Below are 21238 nucleotides of genomic sequence, written 5' to 3' on the forward strand. Positions count from 1 at the left end.
ACCACCAAGAGAGATTGCTGCAAAACAAAGGAGGCCAACTACAGACAGAATGACAAAGAATGCACAGCAAAACCTGTAACTTATTAGTTAAAATTGTTTATTAATAACTTTTGAGAAAATCTACTGGGATAAAAACAGGATTGAGACACAATTCAGAAAAAAAAGAAAAGAGGGGTATTATATAAGCACTGTGCCATTGAGCCCACTTCACTAGGTAGTAATACCAGAACAACAATCTCTAAGCTGTGTTGTACAGATGTTACAATACAGGGTGTTAAAGGGTTTGACCTTGTTTGATATAATCTGCGTTCTTCAAGTGCTAAGACAAACTCTCAGATGAGATATTCAGCCACATTTCTGCTCCCTTTTTATCAAAATAAGCATAGCTATTTGGCAGAAAATACTCCAGTCAAGCCAGGCTGGGTATAGAAGAGGATGGAGAAAGCTTGGTGGTCAGTGGTTTTTTTCTATACATGGTGTTCTTGCAAACATCCAGAGCTGCGAATTCTCTCTCTGACACACTCCTGATGCATAGTGGCCTATGTATTATGAATACAGTTATTATAACAGTGTATACAACCAATTCCAGTAAATCTCTTGTGTTCAGACATCTCTACATATACCTGGATTGCAAAATTCAAGCCTGACTTCAAATCTAAGTCCTTCCTTGCCCACTACTGATGAAGAGCTCCATCTCTGTCAGGGTTCATAATGAAGAGGCACTATATCTCCAGAGACACGGCATACAATTCTCAAGGTCACTGTTTGTCCTTAGGCATACTCCATCTGCACCACGCCCCACAGCTTATTGCACTTTAAGCCTGTCCACATGGTAAGTGGTTTTCTAATACCAGCCATAATTTTGCACCCAGTTGGCATGTGGAAGGCTATATTAAGCCCAGACGATTAATGCTGTCTTTGCTGAGAAGCAAGAAAATAGTCTCTGTGCTATTATACTCTGCCAGCTTTCCCAAACACTTCAGGCAACTAATTCTGAGGACTTTTTGACTGAATTGACATAAAATACATCCTTCCTCTCTTGTTGCTTTTTAAATGCTTTAGGTTAATTTTATACTGCAGTCTCAGAGGTCATTGGCAAGAGCATGTTCTGCCTCCCACCAGGCACTTAAGGAAATTTATGAAGACAGTCAGGTCCCATTTGTTCTGGCCATCCTCAGTGGGTTTACATGTCAGCATAATGTGTATGAACATCAAATCGTTGTTTGTCATCAGAAGTCCCCTGGGTCTGTCCATGGGGAGTTGTTTTGGAATAGATATAGTGGTTACTGCCTTCAATAGATATAGGAAGAAAATGTGGACATCAGTAGATGTGAAACTGGAGAGAGGCCACCTGGAAAGAACAAAGAACGCTCTAGGAAATCCATCAGAGCAAAGTCATGAGAAGAAGTCATTTATAAGATAGACACAATGGGTGAAAGGATTAAGAGAAAGACATTTATATATATACATACATAATACATTTATGCATATATACATATATATATACACATTTATATATTCTTGACTTCTGAGACTGAATGTGTTGTGAACATACCCTTCAGAAGACATTCCTATTCAAGACTTAGTTTCCCAAAACTTTCCACATCCCTACAGTGTGAAATTAAGTGGAAGGACCAGTCTTAAATACTAAGCTGAAATTCCCAGAGAGTTGAAGATTATGTTTTGGCAACCATCTTTTACGGGTTCTTGACATTGTTATTGACTGACATGGTGCACACCAAGGCGAGATTTGCAGCTGAGGACTGAGACAAACTGTATGTACTTACAGCCAGTGTGAGATGTGGCTGTCCGCAGTGTGGGTACCTACGTGTGAATTTGGGTCCAAACATCTACTCACAGTCAAGAGAAAACAAGTCAGTGCAGGCTGCAGGCTCTGGAGAGCCATTCAGCTGATCAGCTGTGTCTGCTTCAGCAAGAGCAGCACAGTTCTCCAAACTACACTGCATGCATTGACTGGATCTCTGCTGACTGCAATATCATACCTTTCCACATACCCACACATAAGCAATGCAGTTGGATGTAAATCTTGCTGTCAGTAATAAATTTTGGAAATTCACTCACTGCCAGATTCTAAGGTGAAACATGCTACAGTCACTGCATGCCCAATTGGCCTTGCCTTATCATTGTGTTCTGTTTTCTCTGACTAACATTAGGTATCTGCCTTCAAAGTGTCAACCGCAAACACAACGTGCCCTGATGTCAAAATGTAGGTTATTCTTTTGCAGACTCAGGTTGCTTTATAACATCATAATCAGTGAGACTTTAATTTCTCCGACTCATGTCATCCAGGTAATGGCGCTTCAGCAATTTTGAGCAAAAATCAGTCTGAGGGCAATCAATCAGACCATTGATTTCTATGTACAAAATGAGATGTTGCTCAACTGCAACATTTTGACATCCGTGAAACAGGAGATGCGGTGGTACAGAAGTGAGAACTGAGTATTTAAACTTCTCACTGTAGATAAATTGTCTCAGCAGCATTCCTCTTGTCCTCTTCTCTTAACCAATAAGCACTTTCCGTATGGACACTGTATTTTGCTGGCTGTCCTCCTGTGAGATTTGTGAATAGGCAGTTCCAGCGGTGCAAGCTTCTCACTTGGAACAGCAAGGGTGTTGATGAAAGCTGCTTTCAAATCAGTTCAATCCCTCTTGGATCAAATGATATTTGGGAGACAGAAGACCTTCTGTTAGATCAGTCAGAACAGAGCTATCTGTTTTACTGTGGTTTTCGTTGTCAGCGCAGTCATGTGCAGAACACAACCAAGAAAACCACTGCTGTTGTGCACCACCATTTCAACAGGAATACTAGAATCTGTGTTAGTTCCTTGGCACGTGATCTTCAAAAAGGCCAATGTATAAGGTGTTTAAATCTCATCTCTCTGCATCTGCTTCTAAGTGTTTTTTTTAATTATGGAGAGAGCTAGCAGCATACTTTCTACAGCATCCAAATGACTAAATTTTCCAGTACTGGACAATGTAATCTCTGATAAGGCTAAATTGCCCATACAGAAAATAAGAAAAGAACAGTAAAGATATCATTCTCTTGCTACCCAAGATGTCCTAATATCAGAGATGTCCCAACATCAGAAGTAACCGTGTACTCAGTCTTTCTCATTCCTGACATATTCTTAACCGGCAAAGAAGTTCAGGGCCTCATCCTCCAGTCTTGCTGGATTGCAGGGACAACTTCTCAGCTCAAGAGCTTACTGGTGGGAGCTCATGGGAGATCACGTATTTCATGTCTGAAGACTATTGCCTTCATGAATCTCATAAATAACACAATAGAAACTTCTGTATGATAGATTGCATCCTTTTTTCAGAAAGAAAATCACACACAATTCCGCAATTTATATGAATGCAGAGTAGCCATTTGGCTTGTAAGAGAGCTGAACATTATGGAGATCTTTTCTTGTGTGTTGTTGGAAAACTGAAAGGCAGTCTACGACAAAATCCACACTAAGGCTTTGGCAAAGAGGGAGAAAATAATCTGTCCTCCATATCCTGATCGAATAGGGCAATATACTGACAAGGGGGATAACAACAATGAAACATTGGAATAGTTGCTCAGTTTGGGGGGTGCAAAGCCTCTACTACTCAGATGCTTTGGGAAGAGGTCATTCAGCTGGCAGGAAGGACATTGTGAAGCTGTTCCTGCCTTTTGGAGGGGGATTGATTAGGATAACTTCTCAAAATCTGTTAAGGCCTACAGTTCAGGAAAAACTACAGTATCTCATCAGGATCAAAACCCCACAGGCAGGCATCAATAGGCCAGGCCAGACAAGATGGTGGATGCATTAGTATGAGACCCTCAGCCCACACTGCACTGACTTCTGCATTCTAAAACATCTGCTGGAGACAACAGGAGTCCAGATATGCAGAAAAGCAGGACTGGTCCTTGATATTCAAAGAGTGAGATGCTCTAAGGTTTGTGCAGAAAAGAGCTCTCTGCCTCAAGCAAAGACATTGCAAAACCCTTCACTTGAGTTACTTGATGCAAAATATCTCTGCTCATTCGTGCTGGAGCTGCTAAATTAAGTGTGTTACTTTCTATAAATCCTTCCTGTTGTCAGTGGGTTGCCTCTTACTTACGGCCATTGTCCCTTTTGTTGCTACGAAGGAAAGAAACATGGCAGAGAGCTTTTGTTTAATGAACCATCACATTTAAACATCATTTGTCTCAGTTGTTTTCCTTTTCTCATCTACCTTTGCTCATTAAACTCCACCCTGCATGGCTGTTAACAGTATGCTCATGGGGAGCAATAGCACCACGAGATTTCTTTTACCAGTGTAATGTTGATACCCCCGCTGCTTTTCCCCTGTTCACCAGCTCTGATGGGGCTGTGCTTGCCTAGCATTACAGCCAGAGTAGCAGCAGCTTCAGAGCCAGCTTACTCTGGCTGAAGGCTGAACAGCTGGAACTGTGCTTCTCCATATGGAGCAGGGTTTCGGATGGATTTTCTTGGTGCTGCCTGTGACGTTCACCTTGTCCTTTTGCACGTCTGTCACAGCCAGTTGCCAGCCCCTTGCCTCTGTGGTAGGGCAAGGGCAAGGGCCGTCAGTCTGTTCTGTACAGATGGCACATAGCTGTGGCAACACCCAGTGGGGACAGGGGGGAAAAAGTGAGGTAGAGGAGTGGTGTTTGTGCCCCTCTGCAGAGGAGCTGCAGGAGATCCTCCAGTTCCTGTGCTTCCCTCCCTTTTAGAAACTGCAGCAGTCCTAAGCCTGTCAACCTAAGCCAAGCAACTGCGGGAAGCAGCAGCCTCGCTAACAGGACAAGGATTTAGGATAAGATAGCTGCTCACTCCAGTCACTCTATGGCTGCAGGTCCTAGCCAGAGCTGAAGGTAGCAAAAACAGATGTGTTTTCCACAGTTCTCATCTTCATGGGCACACTCGAACATGAGCCAAAAATTACCCTTGCATCCTCACACCTCTTTCTGAGTCAGTTTTGGGGAGAGAGGGTACACCCATTGACTCTTACCATGACTCATTTTTAGTATGAAGAACTATAATGAAAACTTGGAGTCAGCATCTTTTATTTACATCTGCGGCTTATGCTGCTCATCTCATCTGTCCAGCACAGGGATACTCAGATCCTGATGGATGGCACTTTGTACCTGTGAGGGCAGTGCTAGGATCAGGAAGCTGCAGCAGCACCCCATGACCTGTTGCTTGTCATGTTACCTGAGTGAAGGAACACATGTGATGAGTTCAGCCTGCAGTTCAGAACAGCTAAGTCCAGGTGCCAGTGGTGGCAGATGACAACTGTGGAGCTGTCACTTTTCTGGCCTGTGGGCAAATAGCTGAGTCTGGAATAGCCATGAGTGGGACAGTGACTCTATGGTGCTAACAGAGGCCTTGTTAACACTGTTGGGAAGGCAGGTCCTCAAAGGAACTGGCCATGTCCTCCCATTAGCTGGCTCTGTTATGTTTACGCCTATATCAGCCAGATTGAGGGTTTGTGTGGGATCTCATCAGATAATAAACCAAAGACCCTAAGTTCAGTAAAGCAGGGAAGACTGGACACAAGGAAGATATTTCTGAGAAAATATTGTAGGGTCAAATCCCTGTAGAGATGGTCAAGTTCGAAGATTCTTCCCAGACCATCAGGAATACTCAGTAGACACTGTGACCTCCCACCAGTGGGAATGTTAATGTCAACCTGAAATTAAGTCCATCTGCCAGTTCTCCAGCATTTCATCCTTCCTGTGAGCTGAAGGCAGTCTGATCAAAAGATATGCACGCATCTGGATGTGCATATACTCATTCTTTGCTAAGCCACTGTACGACAACTCTGCCTGGACCCGTGGGTAACCCTGAGCACCTTTCCTTAGGCTTAACTGGCCATTACAACCACCAAGCTCACAAGGAAAAGCATTCCTCTGGCAGAATGAGGAACCAAGAGGCAGCACTTTTTTAATGGGTGGCAAGTGTGCTTCTTTGTCACCACCCAAACCACCCCACATATACATGCACACATGCTGCTGAGCCCATATTTCTCAATCAGACATGCTGTGGCTAATTTCAGCAGATAGTTCAGCCTCAGAAAGTCGGAGCTGAGCATCGACTTCTGCAAGGCTTAACCCCCAGTGAGCACTATGAGTGGGGCTCAATCTCTTTCATAGTGCAACACTACTCCAAGTCTTACAGAGGGGCAGAAGAGTTGCAACTCTTCCATACTCACTAGATGCTCCTGATCTTCATCTCTTCTTTGTTCGCCCAAGTTGGAAAACACTCTTCCAGCCTTATTATTCATTCTGTGTACCTTTTCTTCACAGGGAAAAATGGCACTTTCATAACATCATGTCAGACACTGTCACAGCAGAGCTAATTCCTCTTTTATGAAGGGTTTGATCCAGAGCCAGGGAAGCCTCTCCTGCTCCTCTTTGATTCTTGTTGTCCAGATCCAACTTATTCTTTTAAAGTTAAGCTCTTTATTCAGCAATACCCCCTAGATTTTGTCATTGCAGGGAAATTTTACCCATGTAAACGAGGTTATGAGATTGAAAACTTAGTAGTTTTACTGGTGAATATATGGATACAAATTCCTTTCCCCCTTTGTTTTAGTGATGTTTTGGAAGAGGCTTAAATTAAACCAAAAAGTCATTTATTCTAAAAGAATGCCTGCAGGAGACATAAACCAATAGTGCCTTAATTATGCCTGTATGCTCATTTTGATTGCTTTAATGTTTCTAATTACAGTGTTAACACTTCTCCCATTTGACAAGCTGGGAAGACAATTTGGCTCAACCAAGGAAGCTGGAGCATGGGTTATGGGAGATGTACATCACCTTCCAAAATGGCTTGCTCCTGCCAGCTTGGAAAGAAAGGATGCTGTCTTTGGCATTGTGTTATTTCAGCCTGTTCTTCCATTGGGGCACTGATGGGGTAGCATTTTCAATGACAATGCAATGGCAATGAAAATGCTGCTATTGCCACTTTTGACAAGAAAACTTTGTGCACATATGCAGAATCATAGAAAACAAAGTTGAAAGAAACTGCAAAGAATTATTTCTGCTTTCCTTGTGGGAGAAGACAAGATCCAAACTTCTCTACAGGCAGAAGGCCCCTAGCCATTTATTCCTGTGCTTAATTACTGTACCATTAGTAAAGGCTTCTTAATGTCTAACGAGATCTTCCTTCTGTTTAAGCCAATTACATATTGTCCTATCCCTCAGGAGAGACAGCACTGATTATTACTTCAAAGTATGTTAAGGCAGACTCAAATTTAACAGCAAATGCTGGATTGTGAGTGAAGTATCTAAAGCCTGATACTTGCAAATATTTGGAGGGGAGCCATAGCCTGGACAATATTTAAGGGGTCTCCATAGACAGTGTAAGTGCTAAAAAACTTCAACACAGAAAATTTTAATCCAATTTGCTTAGATGGAAGAGAAGGATGGGAGCTTTTAACTAATGCCTGCAAAGATGAGTTTCTCTTATATCCAGAAGAGTGTTAATTCAGATCCCTTAGTAATGTAGTCTGAACTATAATTTAATTAGTAAGCAATAGATGATATTTATATCTTAGTAAATTTAATCAAAGTATTGGACGTGAGAGGGGCTTTTTCTAGTCTCTCAGTTCCAAGACTTCAGTGCCCAAGGTTTAGACACATCCTGGACAGGGGTTTTGTCACCATGCTATTCACTGCTGAGCTAAGACAGCCCATCTAAAACAGCAACAAGGGCAAGGGAAAGGAAAAAACCACAGAACTCAACAGAGTAAATCTTCAGATAAGTGTATCACTGTCTTTGTAATCAGTTCCACCCCATTTTTAGTCTCAGATTTGGAGACACACATATCCTGTGTGTGCATAGGTCCAAAATAGAAACCTTTATATTTCCTTCCAAAAACACTGAACCCGTATCTTTAAAGGTAAGTGGGCCAACTTCTCTGGAATCAGCGCTCTCTTTTCCTGGTTAGTTCTCTAATGCCCTCTTTGACCACATCCCAAGAAGGTTGCCAGTATCTATACTGCCCCCTTCCACACACCATCTTAGAAGACCACACCTTTGTAGCATCTGGCTTCCTTTGCCCCCAGGAGAGCACATCAGGTCTGACTTCTGTAGGCATCAAGACTGTTCCTGGTTTTGCAGAGAGCAGTAGTTATTCAGAGTCAGGTGGAGTGCACATTTGTCCAAGCCCTGCAGATTAGGACATTATGAAAGTTAAGGGTAATTACCAAAGATATGAAATGAGCACACATGAATTACAGTATGTTAAGCCCTGTGTGGATATTTTGGGATAAAGTGACCTTGCTTTGCTTTTGTCTAATTGTCACCATAGTGAACCAAGGCCATTTTCTTTCTATATCAGAGCCCTCACACAGGGGTTTAATGCACTTCAACTTCTGCACTTTAACTCACACCTCACATTAATTTGTCTTAACTCCCCATGTAAAAAAGCCCTCAGAGGACTGATTTTTTCCTCTCTTATGTGATGGTTCACTTTGTCACTAAGTGAAATGTGTTGGAAAAAACTATTTTCAGTGAATTTTCCCTCAGTTGTGCCCACAGTGACATCTTCATCGTGAATTGCTGCAGAACTTCTGTCTCTGCCTAAGCTTCTCTGTTCTTTTCCTCTTTCAAACACCTATACTGGATCAGCTTATAATTAGTAAAGCAGTATTTCTCTACCAGGCAGATAGGGAACTGCTGGCCTGGTCTACAGGTGAGGTACAGAGGCGACCCAGGGAGATTAACTGCTGGGCTAAGGATTACACAGGCTGTCTACATCTGAGCATAGAAATCATCTAAACCCAGGCCTCCTCGGCCCCTGGAAACGTCTTTTCTCCTTCTCTCAGTGGATTTTTCCTCATTAGAAATAGTCAATGAGCTTCTTCAAACCTCAGGATCATGCCAGTTGTGGGGGAAAGAAAAAATAAAAATTACTGCCATATGCATGACTCCTATCCAGGGACAAATCTTTCACTCTCCCTCTCTCCCTTTTCTGCCATCCTCCCTTTTTACTTAAGAGTAGTAGGAGACCTTCACATTAAAATACTGAACCCATCACAGTTGGAACAGACAAAGCCAAAGTGAAAAGGGAGGTGATGGAGGCTGAGACAATGTATTTTTAGTCATTTCGATGAATTATGGAGACATGAAGTTGATAATTTATTGAAGAAAGGAAACGGGGGACTCTATGTAAATGTTTTCAGATGAATAATTAATGTGCCTTTCTAGCATCAGGGGGTCTTTAATTAAAGCCTCTGTTAAACAAGGGAAGGCAGACGGGCCCAGCTCCTTGCAGCAGCTAATTGCACCTTTCCCATGTACAGCTATGATTCAGAAGACAAAGCATCTTTTGCATCAACAAAGAAGGACAGATCCTACCTAGGGAGAGTGGCAGGAGACTGTGGAGGCCAGCTGAGTGACCCCAGGGCTTAGGTGGTCTACATCACATTTTAAATCAGCTTGGCATATGGGCCAAATGAGGAGGTGTGGGTAAGTGAGGATGGGGGGGATACTCTGGCCACAAAAGGCTTTGAGGAATGCAGAAAGCCACCCACAGCCATCTGCAGATTACGGCTTCTTCAAGAGGGACCTACTGACAGGGTTATCCAGGGTCTTGCTCTCACTGCATGACACATTTGCCTTCCAAAATCCTGTTCTGTACCATGCCTGCCTCCCTGTTAAAATGGAAGAGATGGGTTCACAGCAGAGGGGAGCACAGTAATAAGGCAGCATTCACAAGGTGGAGTAAAATGGCAAACTTGAGTCTTCCCACTACCCAGCTACTGTCCTTATCCCCAGCATCCTTCACAGGCACCACTTGCTCAGGTGAACATCACACCTGGACTCTTCCTTCCTTCAGGGGTTTCAAAGTTGATGGGGAGAGGACTGGATGAAGGACGAACATTCACTGTGGACTTCAGTCAGAACACAGCATCCTCTCCCTCTGGTGCCATGTGAAGGTGAGACCTAACTGAAACCTTCTCCCTTACAAGGACTGGGCCTCCCAGAAGGTCTGTGATTATTTCCTGAGAGAAAGTATAAAATCATAATAGTTTCAGGAATTAGAATGGGACAATTAAGGAAAGACAGAATTCCTGACCCGGTTAATACTGCTGAGGAGCTTCCAGTATAATCCCAAATTTGGGTAATTTAAATGCCATGGGAACAGCAGGTAAATTTCCAAATTGGGAATGAAGTCTTGATTTTCTTGAGAATGTTGTCTAAATTAGACACAGATTAATTAGTTTTGACACCTTGGCAAAGAAACAGTACCTCACTTTTTTTTTCATTCATCCTTATCACCACCAACATTCATGGTAACATTATAAAGTGAGGGAACAAGAAAGAGTCAGCTGAAAATTTATTTTTAACAGAAAGGGTTAAAACTAAGGTAGGCTTAGCTGGTTCACATAGCAAATATTTACAAACATAGAAGCTAGTAACATGTTTCTTTCCTGCACTGCCTAAGACTGAGCTAAAGAAGACCTCAAGGGGTTACCTAATCTGTGCCAGCCATCTATGAAAGAGGTTTGCTTAATCTGCTACAGGTATCTCCCCACCTTCTGAAGCCATACTTGAGGCACTTCCTTCTGGCACTGAGCACAAAGACGATCCGGAGAACATCTTCTCAAGAAAGCTCTCTGATTTCACGAACACCTTGGTTTTCAGGAAAGCACTGAATCTTTGGGATTGAGAGCATGTGTTTTCTGTTTGCCCACACCAATGCTCTTGACAAGTCTGACGTGTGTCTGCGAGCTCAGCGAAGGTTTACTGCTGTGCTTTGTGGAGGCAAGCGCTGCCAGAAGGTCTTTGGAGGATGAGGCACCCGGAACCCCTCCGAGCAGCTACGAGGCTCTGCTGCTCTCTGCTGGGAAATGCGGGCAGAGCCCGAGTAGGAAGCTGTAACGAGGGAAGAGCTGGATTTGCCAGCATGCTCTGGCACGGTGTCTGCATGCAAACGCTCAGAGCCACCTGTACAAACGCAGACACCTGGGTGCAGTCTCCTCCTCAACGTTGCTGTCCAAATCGGACCCACATCAAAGGCTGATGGTGCAGGAGCAGTCCGGGTGCAAGCCAGCAGCCTCAGCCACCTCTCTTCCCCTTGCATCCCAGCCCTCTCTACCTCATGCGGGAGCTGGCTTTCTCCACTCTGTTGCACTTACGCCTGCTTTCCTCCCAGGCTGTTATGTGGTTACTTTCTCAAAAACCCTCTGGACAGAGGGCAAAGCAACTACCCCACCACACAGGTAAGGAACCAATGTGCAGGGCAACCACATGACCTATGCAGAGTCAGCAGTCAGCACATGGATGCACAGAGATGTCTCACCAAGGACCCCAGGCCTCTTCCTCACAGCCTGTTTGTTTGTTTTTTTTTATCATTGCTCCATGCCACAAAGCTACTCTTTGTTTACCAGACCTCAGGAAGGCTTTAACTACATCTGTCTGCAACTGTGCAAAACCACAGGTCAGAGAGTCTCGGGATCACAGAGTGCCGGGAACCGCGAGGCCATGGCCGCAGGTATTGACTGGGCTGCTGCAGCCTCACGGATTGTGCAGCAGGTGAGCTCACTGCTCCAGCCAGCACCCTCAGCGTGGGCCCCGACAGCAGCTCCTACACAACAGAGGGGAACGAATTCCCCAGGCTGGTGCTGACTGAGGCCCTCTGCTCCCTTAAGCAATGATGTTTAATTTTCTAATATGTTTCATCTCATGCATCTTGTTATGATTTTAAAGTAGCAGATGAAGCTACAGGACTTTTAGATAGGCATTTTCAGGATTTGGCTATCATATATGTATATTTATAGCTCAATAAAATAAGAAGAAATATTCAAAGTAAACAGACTGTGGAAAGTGATTTCTTCCAACTCTCCACTGCAGACTTGCAAGAAACCAATCAAAGAGGGTCGGGAGTGGTTTGAGCGTAATTTATTAACCCAAAAGGGGCCGCATTGTTAACCAACATTATTTATAGTGAATGTCTCAACCATTTCTACTGAACAACTGTGTGATACTGCAGGGACAAATGCAATGAGTTACTACAGAGATAGGACAAAACCAGCAGCAGGTCTTTGTTACAGCTGTTAGAAGAAGCATCCTCAGGAGACAGACACTGAATCTCTAATGGCTATCTTATTTCTCTGACAATTTATTTAAGTTTTAACTTAACAGCAGGAATGATAGCCACAGTTACACAGTGACTCCCAATAAAGGAGCATATTGCTGATCTGCAGCTGGTGTTTTCTTATTTATTTCAAAGTCTTTACGTTCCAGACTTAGCATATGGTGCCATATAAATAATGATATAATAATACGTTTTTGCTTTCCATGTGCCTGGGTAGAAAAAAGCCATGTGATTTATCTTACATGAGCATTGTATTTAAGGCATTATTTTGCTCAGAATTTTTAATGCATTTAAAATGCAGCTTCTGCTTTTTGTAATCTGTTCTGTTGAAAGAATAAACAGAGCAGTGATGTTTATTTAATAGAGTCATTCATCTTAGTTCCTTGTGCAAAATCCTAGCTTTCCAGTCCCAGCAGCCAGATCCCTGCAGTAGGCAGTGGGGTTGGAAATGGAGAGATATGCTGTTTACCAATGAGGCACAGATGAAAGGAACACATGGGGCTCTAAATTTACCCACATCACAACACTATTTGAAGCCAGCAGGCAGCTGAGAACCGCTTAGTCCCGTCCAGTAAAGGATAGAGAGGAGAAACCCATGGGAAAACTTCTGTAGGGAGTCATGCTGTGGAGAACACAGCACTCGGATGGCTCAGCACACAACTACCCATACACAAGATTAATATCAAGATGCCTCCTTCAGATAAAACTGTAACTGCAGTTACCAGAGCAAACACCACCCCCATAGAGTATAACAGGGATGTAACTGTTCAGAGCTTTCCTTTCAAATCCTTGATAAACGAGCTCTGCGAGCATTACAACTGCAGAAACACCCAGCTAGAGGGCAGGGAAGATCTCAGCTCATACCTCAAGTCTTTCTGGATGTTGCTGTCTTAAGTTTCTAGAGTGACTGGCTGCAAAACCTCATTAAGCAAAAACTTCTTGACAGTTACAAGAGTCTTCACAGCTATAAGTGTTGCAAATGTGGGTTTATACCTGCACAGGTCACTGCAGAACAATCAGAGTATTTTTAAGGGGCACAGAAGACTAACCAGTGAATATTCTACCTGCAAACACAAGCCTGATCCATTGGTCCACAACTCCTAGAGGAAATATGGCAGGGTCCACTAATCAAAGACTGACAACCTCAAACACCAGACAGCATGCTGTACCCTCTCCCATCATGTGAGGATGGGATAATCAGTGGAGATTGAAGAAATTAAATCCTGAAATCTCCCTGAAAGTCCACCCACCCAACTGCCTAAGACCCTTCAACAATTTTGCCAATTTTACCCAGAATCTTTCAAGATCTTCCCAAGTGAACACAGACCAAAAAAACCTTTACACTCAAAGAGCCAGAAGTCCCATGCTGTCTGGAACTATCACAGTCACATGGCAAAGTGGGAGAGGCCAGATGGGCTCAGGGAACTCAAGTAATGGCCTGGCATCCCTTGAGTGCAAACAGCTATGCTCCAGTGCAAGATGAACTGAGTGGTCAGCATGGTTGAGGAGATGGACAGCACTGTCATGAACCTGTACTGGAGCAGTGAGGCAGCTGTTCATCTTAAAAGCTCAACAGCATACCCTGAAAAACACACACAAACTGAGCTGCTCTGAATGGAAGTGACATCTGTATGTTTAGAACAGCTTTTGAAGTCCTATATTTCCCTCCCTCTCACCCCACATAAGCCCCCATGGCAGTTTTAGCCATTCGTTTCAATCCCAGCTCTTGCAAGAATCAGAATATGTCAGAAGCTGGTTACTGTAGTAACCTAGCACAGCTTTTATCTCTATTCCTTTCATCTCTTCTTTGGGGAAACTGGCAATCTGTTTATTTGCTTTTTCTGACAAAGTTCATCATGCAGCACAGCAACTGTCTGTGTCCGTGTAAAACTGAGAAGAGAAGAAAGTACCTCTCACATGAATGCACATGTAAATATTTCTCTTGGCACTCTACTACCCCACCTCTTCCTTCCCTGCTTCCCTTTACAAGCTATTTGACATGTCCTTTTCCATCTGCCCCTCCATGCACAGCTTTTCTCTGCCCTTCTCCTCCAGGCTTCCTCACTACCATGGCAATTATTAACAGGGCCGACAGCAGCAAATGGCTTCCCTGGGCTTTCCTGAATCCCTCATAGGAGCGTGGCAATGTCGAAAGGACACTGGAACTCACAGTGAAGTATCTCAGCTCCCTGTAAAACAGAAGGCCAGTGGCAGGCTGGGCTATGGCCAACCATCCCTGTGCCAAGGGATGCCCCACAGACGGTTCTCTGGCTCTGGCACACACCGAGAAACCTCTCTGGCTGCTTAGAGGGGAACAATAACACAGGCAAGGAGGCGGCCGCCAGGACCAGAAGCAGAACCAAGACCAGGACCAGAGTTAGTGCCAGGACCAGGGCCAGGGCCAGGCACCGCCAACAACGGCATCCTGGCCTGGATCAGCAACAGTGTGGCCAGCAGGACTAGGGCAGTAATTGTCCCCCTGTACTGGGCACTGGTGAGGCCACACCTCGAGTCCTGTGTCCAGTTCTGGGCCCCTCACTACAGGAAGGACATTTTGGTGCTGGAGCAAATCCAGAGAGGAGCAACAAAGCTGAAAGAGTCTGGAGCACAAGTCCTATGAAGAGCGTCTGAGGGAACTGGGGTTGTTTAGCCTGGAGAAAAGGATGATCGGGGGGAACATCATCGCTCTCTACAACTGCCTGAAAGGAGGTTGTAGCCACGTGGGCATCAGTCTCCCAGGCAGCTAGTGACAGGATGAGAGGATGCCAGCTGCACCAGAGGAGGTTCAGTTTGGATATTAGATCGAAGTTCTTCACATAAAGGGTGATTACACATTGGAATGGGCTTACCCAGGGAGGTGGTGGGGTCACCATCCCTGGAGCTGCTTAAGGAAAGACTAGACGGGCACTTAGTGCCATGGTGTAGTTGACATGGTGTTCCGTCACAGGTTGGACTCGATGCTCTCAGAGGTCTTTTCCAACCTGACTGATTCCGAGATTCTGGAATTTCCTCACCCGCCCTCCCCTCTTCCCCCCGGCGCTTGCGCCCTGACCCAACATGGCCGCGCGGCATCCGCCGCCCACGTGACCCAGCGGCACCGCCCTCCCACACACGTGACGGCGGTTTCCTCGGCAACCGCCCCGGCGTCTCGCACCGCCCCCCCCACTACGGCCAGTGAGGAGCAGCAAAAGGGCGGGCGGGGGGCGAAGCGCCCCCTGCCTTGCCCTGCGGACCCGGGGGCAGGTGAGGGAGAGCCCGGGCCCCGGGAATCGCCTTCTCTCAGGCAGCTTTCAGTAAGACAAAAGGGCACGGTCTTAAGCTCTGCCAGGGGAGTTTTAGGTTGGATATTAGGAAGAAATTCTTTACAGAGAGGGTAATCAGGCATTGGAATGGGCTGCCCAGGGAAGTGGTGGATTCTCCGTCCCTGGAGGTTTATAAGATGAGACTGGATGTGGCACTTAGTGCCATGGTCTAGTAACCACGGTGGAAGCGGATCAAGGGTTGGACTTGATGATCTCAGAGGTCCTTTCCAACTCAGCTGATTCTATGATTCCGTGATTCCCGGGCTACAGCGACCCGCGCTGCCCCCGATCAGCTTCCTCGCCGAGAGCCCGGTATCTTTTGTCCCCAGGCACAACACCCCCTTCCCAATTACAGGGATGGCTTCAGGCAACGCTGCTGTCATCGGGACCCCCAAAACCTTGGAGCAGCCGTGGCTGCTGCCTCCTGCCCCGGGCGGGTTTGGAACGGGAGGGAGAAACCGGGCAGTACTCTGCCTGCGCTTAGTCACAGATCTGGGAATGGGAGAGCAGGGCGTGGATACAGCACAGCCCATAGCCGGCTGCTCAAGGAGGGAATGGGTGAAGCCTACACAAATTTCGGTGGCTTGCTGCCAGGGAGCAAGACCGGGGCTGTGCCAGGCAGGGAGAGGAGCCGGGAGCTGAGGGCAACCCCAGCACAGGCAGGTTGCTGGTAAGAGGGATCACCGACGGCCCCAGGCAAGGAAAGGTCATGAATCGGGTCTGGGATCTTTCCAAGGGACTTCCATAGAGACAGAACTACCTACAATATATACTTATAGAGTCCCCCTAGGACAACTAGTCAGTAAGCGAGGATGAGGCACAGACCAATTCTGAAGGCTTGGGCCTGAGCTTAAATGGAGTTCCTGGGATCATGCAGAAGGTGCAGGTGGGGCCAGTCACAGAAATTAAAGCCTATTAGTGCATGTTTTAAGAGGGGTTGCAGCATATTTGCAGAAGGTTACAGTAATGTGATGTATCTGATCTGTGGAGATGCATGTTTAAAATATTCTTCGTTCTTTATTTGTTAAATATTTTAGCAAGAGCACAACAATCATTCAGAATCCAAAGTGGAGGAATCTAGCATACCGTCAGCTGCTGAATCATCTGAGGACCAAACACCTGTAGTTGAATCCCCACCATCACTGGATGACTTACCTGGGTTTAAAACACCAGCTATCTGTAGTGGAATTGCCAGTGTCTGCAGACGAGCTGATTATTGAGAAACTACCGGGTTCTGAGGACCAGTTACCGCTCATTGAATAGTCCACATCCAGGGAAAGCTCACCTGAGATCAGATCATCTGTGGGTGAACTGTCAAGTTTTGAAGTCAAGATGTACATGTCTGACTCCCCGCAGGATGGTAACACATCTGAGGCTGCATCATCGGTAGCAGAGACTGCGTATGAAACACCAGAGCCAACAATATTTGAAAATGCCTATCAAATGTCCATTGATTACGTGGAGAAACATAACATTATGCAGATATTTCAGGTGAAATATATATTTCCTTCTCCTTTTAGAAGTTTAGATGAGAAGCTTGGCCTAAAGTTAGCTTGAGCCAAATTATCCCTTCCCCAGATCCCTCCTTGTCCTGTGCTTTCCTAAGTGTAAACTTAGGAAAAGCAGTAGAAAAAGGACCCTTGATCATCTTTGGGGTTTGAAAGAGATGCTTGCTTTTTAAAATGCAGATAGTGTTGGAGCAGAAAGTGCAGCCACCCACCTACACAGGGGTCAATAATTCTTTCCTTCTGTCTGTCTCTGTCTCAGGAGATCACAGAAAAATTGGTGTACTGTAAACCTGATGACCCCTTGCAGTTCATACTGATGCAGGTATGGTCTTGCTGGGGCTCAGTGGGGACTGCCTGTTAGGGCCACAACAGAAAGCCAGCTTTGCTGAGCACACCAAAATCAGGGTCAACCCAGGACTGTTTCTCTCACTGTGTATCTTCTTGGGAGAAGGAAAAGCATAGGGCAGGAGCAGAGTGCTTGGGATGCAAGGGGCCATGTGTGTTCCAAAAGGAGAGGGAGGGAAGGTATGAGAGTGTGGGTGAAGAGTTGGGTTTGGGGGAAGGATGGGGTAAACATGCCCTGGAGTTACCTGAGAAATGAGGGAAGCTTAAGGACAGATATAGGGCCCCTCTGTGACCCTGCCCCAGCTACCTCTATGCTAGACTGGGAGGGAACACTTTTTTTTGCCCACACACCTCTATTCAGGAGAGCTGTCTCTGCTGATCCTGCAGGATATTAAAACACAGGTAATTCAAAGTCAGTCAAATTAGACAATAGTTTAGGAGTGAGTTAGAAGTGTGGGTTGCTTCTTGGGAAAAGGAGGAGGTTAGAGAAAAAAAAGTAGACAGAGAAAGAGAGTGAGTCTTTTCCTTCATTGCCCTCTAGTCAGCCAGGAAAAGCACCATCTTTGTGGTTTGCTGCTGGGTTCATGGCATACTGAACACAAAACCTGCAGATGAATGGCAGGGCAGTTCTGGGCACCAGTGTGTGAGGAAATAAGCTCCCAAATGACCCTTTTCCTTTTCCTTTGTCCAGGTGCAGTCTATGATAGATGCCAGGCAGGCAGAAATGGAGAGAATATCAGAGGAGAACAAAGATGTGTAGGTGTTTCTAGAAGAGGCCTGCACACTCCTTTTGGCCCCTGCTGACCTTGCTATTGTGATATTGCATCATGCTTTTATAGTCATTGGCAATAACCTGGAAAAGGTCTGCTTGTATCTCTCTTTCATGTTTTCCCTGTTCTGTATGCTTCTGCTTCCCCTTGGGTTTAAATCCTGCAACCAAATATTGGTATGGAATCACAAACTCAGATCTGCATGCACATATGGCACACCTTGAAGAGTCAGGTCTGCTGAACTCCTATGTAGTCTGTACATAAGTCCCATATTTAGGCCACTCCTAGACTCTGCTTTTCCATGCAGAGAAATCCCACAGCTCAGACAACACGAGCAGAAAAGCAAGTAGAATTTAAGAGCAGCCCTGGATAACCCACAGCCCTTTCTTTTTTTCCTGCTGCATTGGTGGCACACAGCTGTGCAGCTATGCAGCAGCGCCAGTGCCTATCTAATACTTTAATGGGCTGGGTCTGGGCTTTCCCGCTGGCCCCAGAGCTCGTCTGATGCAAGAAGCTGTCTTCTGCCTCTTCCACACACTGGGTGCAGCTGCCACACCCTTATCATCCCTGTTGGGTACCAATCACTCTGCTTCTTGGGGTTGCCCTACTTGTATCATTGCAAATACAGTGTTTACCTTGATAACAAACACAGTAAAGCAACAGTTGCACACACCCTTAATGGCTTCAGAAAACATTGTCCCTCAGGAATGTGGGAGTGAATAAAACTAAACAAACCAAAACCAAGCACTGGTACCTCAGAGTCGAGGTACATTTCCCAAACACGTCATTTGAGCAGCTTTTGATTCTTAAAACACAATTCTCATTTTCATACTATCCAAGTGTCTGTTTCCACCCTGATAAGAAACTTTGTCTTTCTTTTTTTTGTATCTTGCCTGAAGATTATTGAAAATGTGCAACAGAGCATACTATTGTTTTGGCTTCATGTATTGTGTATGTGCAGTAGATGCCAGATAGTGGGTTTTTTGTCACTAGACTTTTTTTTACGCAAGTGCTCTAATTTCCTGATGGATGGCAGTGTATTCCCAAATGACTGTCTCTATGACTATGAAGAGAATGCCATAGAAACTTCATCTATCTATTTTTAGCTAAAAGTCTGATGATTAGGTTGTATGATTCTCTGCAGCACAGCTTGGGCCCAGAAAGTCTGGGAATAACAGAGGCAAGTATTTGACATACAAATTCCATGTCTGAGAAGAGTTTCCTTTTTATCTAAGGTTCTCAAAAAAAAAATCAGTAGCTCATGTGTTTCCAGGTTGAAGGTAGGTAAGGACCCCTGTCATTCTTAGAGCAGGGAGGTTTTTAAGGTTATTTTGAGCCTAGAGGTGGCTCAAGATTCAGATTCAATCTTTGTTGGTTTTATAAGAACCTAGGTGTAGACTTAGGCATCTGGGTCCCACTGAAGTGGTGAGATGCTTTTGAAATCCCTACTTATCCTTGGCAACTGGAAGAATCAAACACTGAGATTGTTTTTCAGCCTGATATATTTTTGATCAAGAGTTTGTAAGCAGCCCTGTGTATATATGCCCTGTCCTAACGTGTCTCTGTGAAACAGGAAGCATATGGAAGATGAAGATAGTGGCTGAAGCCTTCTCATCTCTATGGTCATTTGTCATCATGTTGTCCCAGAAGATGGAGAAGTTGGCATGTCTTTGAATTATGTTGTAGAACAGGATTAGGGTGCTTTTGGTACAGCCTTAACTGTGCGTTTCCTGCTTCTGTCATTTGTGAATTTTGTTGTTCTCTTTTACTAATGAAAAGCTTTTGACTTGTAATATGTTCTCAGACTATAAGTGTATACCTTCAACTTCATGTCATGATTAAGGGAGTTATGCAAGGAAAGATCCTTAATCCCTCTTTCATGTAGGTTGAAGTGACCTGGAAAGCATTCTTCTTACAGATGACAGAAATTTTGAAAGAGAGGCCCTACCCAGTGTTCCTCAGCAAACTCAGGGCCAAAATATTCTTTTGGTGGCCTGGCTACCTTATCTCATGCCAACAAAGTTGCTGTGTGGTAGCAAGAAGTCTTCCCATTGCACATAAGAGAGAGCATCTGTCTTTTCTGCTTCTCAGAAAAGTGAAACAGTGTTTTCTGTTCATTTCTCTCCTCAGAGGAGAAGTCACTCTCCTTTGGGGTGCAGCAGTTGTATAGAAATGAATGAGGCTGTACTCAGGACAGCTCTTTGGGCCTAGATTTGTCATGTGTAGATGGCAAGAAACTGGGGAAGACAGTAGGCTGAGGACAATCCTTCAGCTTTCGTTGACTTGGAGTTGATCAGCTCTGAGCAAGGGCTTTGACCAGAAATCTTCAGGAACACACCATGAGCTGAGGAGAAATGTCACTTCCTTCACCTTCAGCCTCTCAGATGATTGAACTGTATTTTGAATTGCAGTTTTTCAAGCAAAAAGAAGCTCAGGAACTTAATTTTATGAAAACAAAAAAGCATTCTCCAGAATGTTGGCAGATTATTGTGTTTAAGCTAGTGTCACCCAGCTGTGCTTTTTTATTTGCTTCAGAGTTCTTCTGAAAAATACACTTTGGTTCTAGAAAAATCCTACTTTATAGAAAAGCACTGCTGTTTGTGTATAAGAAGGCTTTCCTGTGGCAAGGAGGCAAGTTAGATTTCAAATGGAAACTTTTACTGTAGTCAATTCCAGAGTGACTGCTCCTTTTCCATCATTTCTTTCTCAAACCATTGGATCCTTATTTCTTCTTCATAAGTGGACATTTATCAACATGACACTAAACTGTCATTAAATTTCTTGCCTTGAGTGCTCTGAAGGAATTAGCAGTTCATTGTGTGTAACTGAAACTATTCCATATAAGTCCTTATAGCACACTGGTCACAGTATATTTGAATGCCCTCCAGAGTGTGCTAAGCAACGTGACTAACATCTGTTGTTTGCTCTTTTTCCTCTCCACAAGGGAGATGTCTGTGCACTGAAGTACATTCTTTTGAAAAGGGTGGTTTGTGGTTTTTTTACCCACACCTGTGTGTTGCTGTGTGCTTCTAATGGATAAGGAAAGGTCATAGAGTGAAAAGCGTGGAAGTTGGAGGTAATTTGTAGTTCCCAAGGATGATTACTCCTCAATATGAGCTGGACACCGAGAAAGTACATTATTTTGAAGGAACAGATTTTTTTTTTTGCCAATCCATGGACAGGCACAGAAGCGTGACATCCAATTCATCTGCCA

At 44.7% G+C, this 21238-nt stretch overlaps 1 protein-coding gene across 3 annotated transcripts; it reads left to right on the forward strand.

Annotated features, from left to right (window-relative positions):
- Window positions 1-15239: 15239 nt before the first annotated feature.
- Window positions 15240-19275, forward strand: TEX55 (testis expressed 55). 3 transcript variants are annotated; one of them, XM_027681588.1, is made up of 5 exons: window positions 15240-15392; window positions 16439-16892; window positions 17169-17231; window positions 17946-18010; window positions 19030-19275. In XM_027681588.1, the coding sequence occupies exons 2-5, from the start codon at window positions 16734-16736 to the stop codon at window positions 19040-19042; spliced, it is 300 nt and encodes a 99-aa protein (XP_027537389.1). In that variant the 5' UTR covers window positions 15240-15392; window positions 16439-16733; the 3' UTR covers window positions 19043-19275. The 3 variants fall into 3 exon arrangements, 2 of the variants coding, with proteins under 2 accessions (XP_027537389.1, XP_027537390.1); XM_027681589.1 differs by lacking the exon at window positions 15240-15392 and adding an exon at window positions 15650-15713; XR_003533908.1 differs by lacking the exons at window positions 17169-17231; window positions 19030-19275 and having other exon boundaries at window positions 15241-15392; window positions 17946-18130.
- The last annotated feature ends 1963 nt before the right edge of the window (window positions 19276-21238 follow it).

This window comes from Neopelma chrysocephalum, unplaced genomic scaffold, assembly GCF_003984885.1.
Source record: "Neopelma chrysocephalum unplaced genomic scaffold, ASM398488v2 Primary Assembly neopelma1_60, whole genome shotgun sequence".
NCBI classification, from domain to species: Eukaryota; Metazoa; Chordata; class Aves; order Passeriformes; family Pipridae; genus Neopelma; species Neopelma chrysocephalum.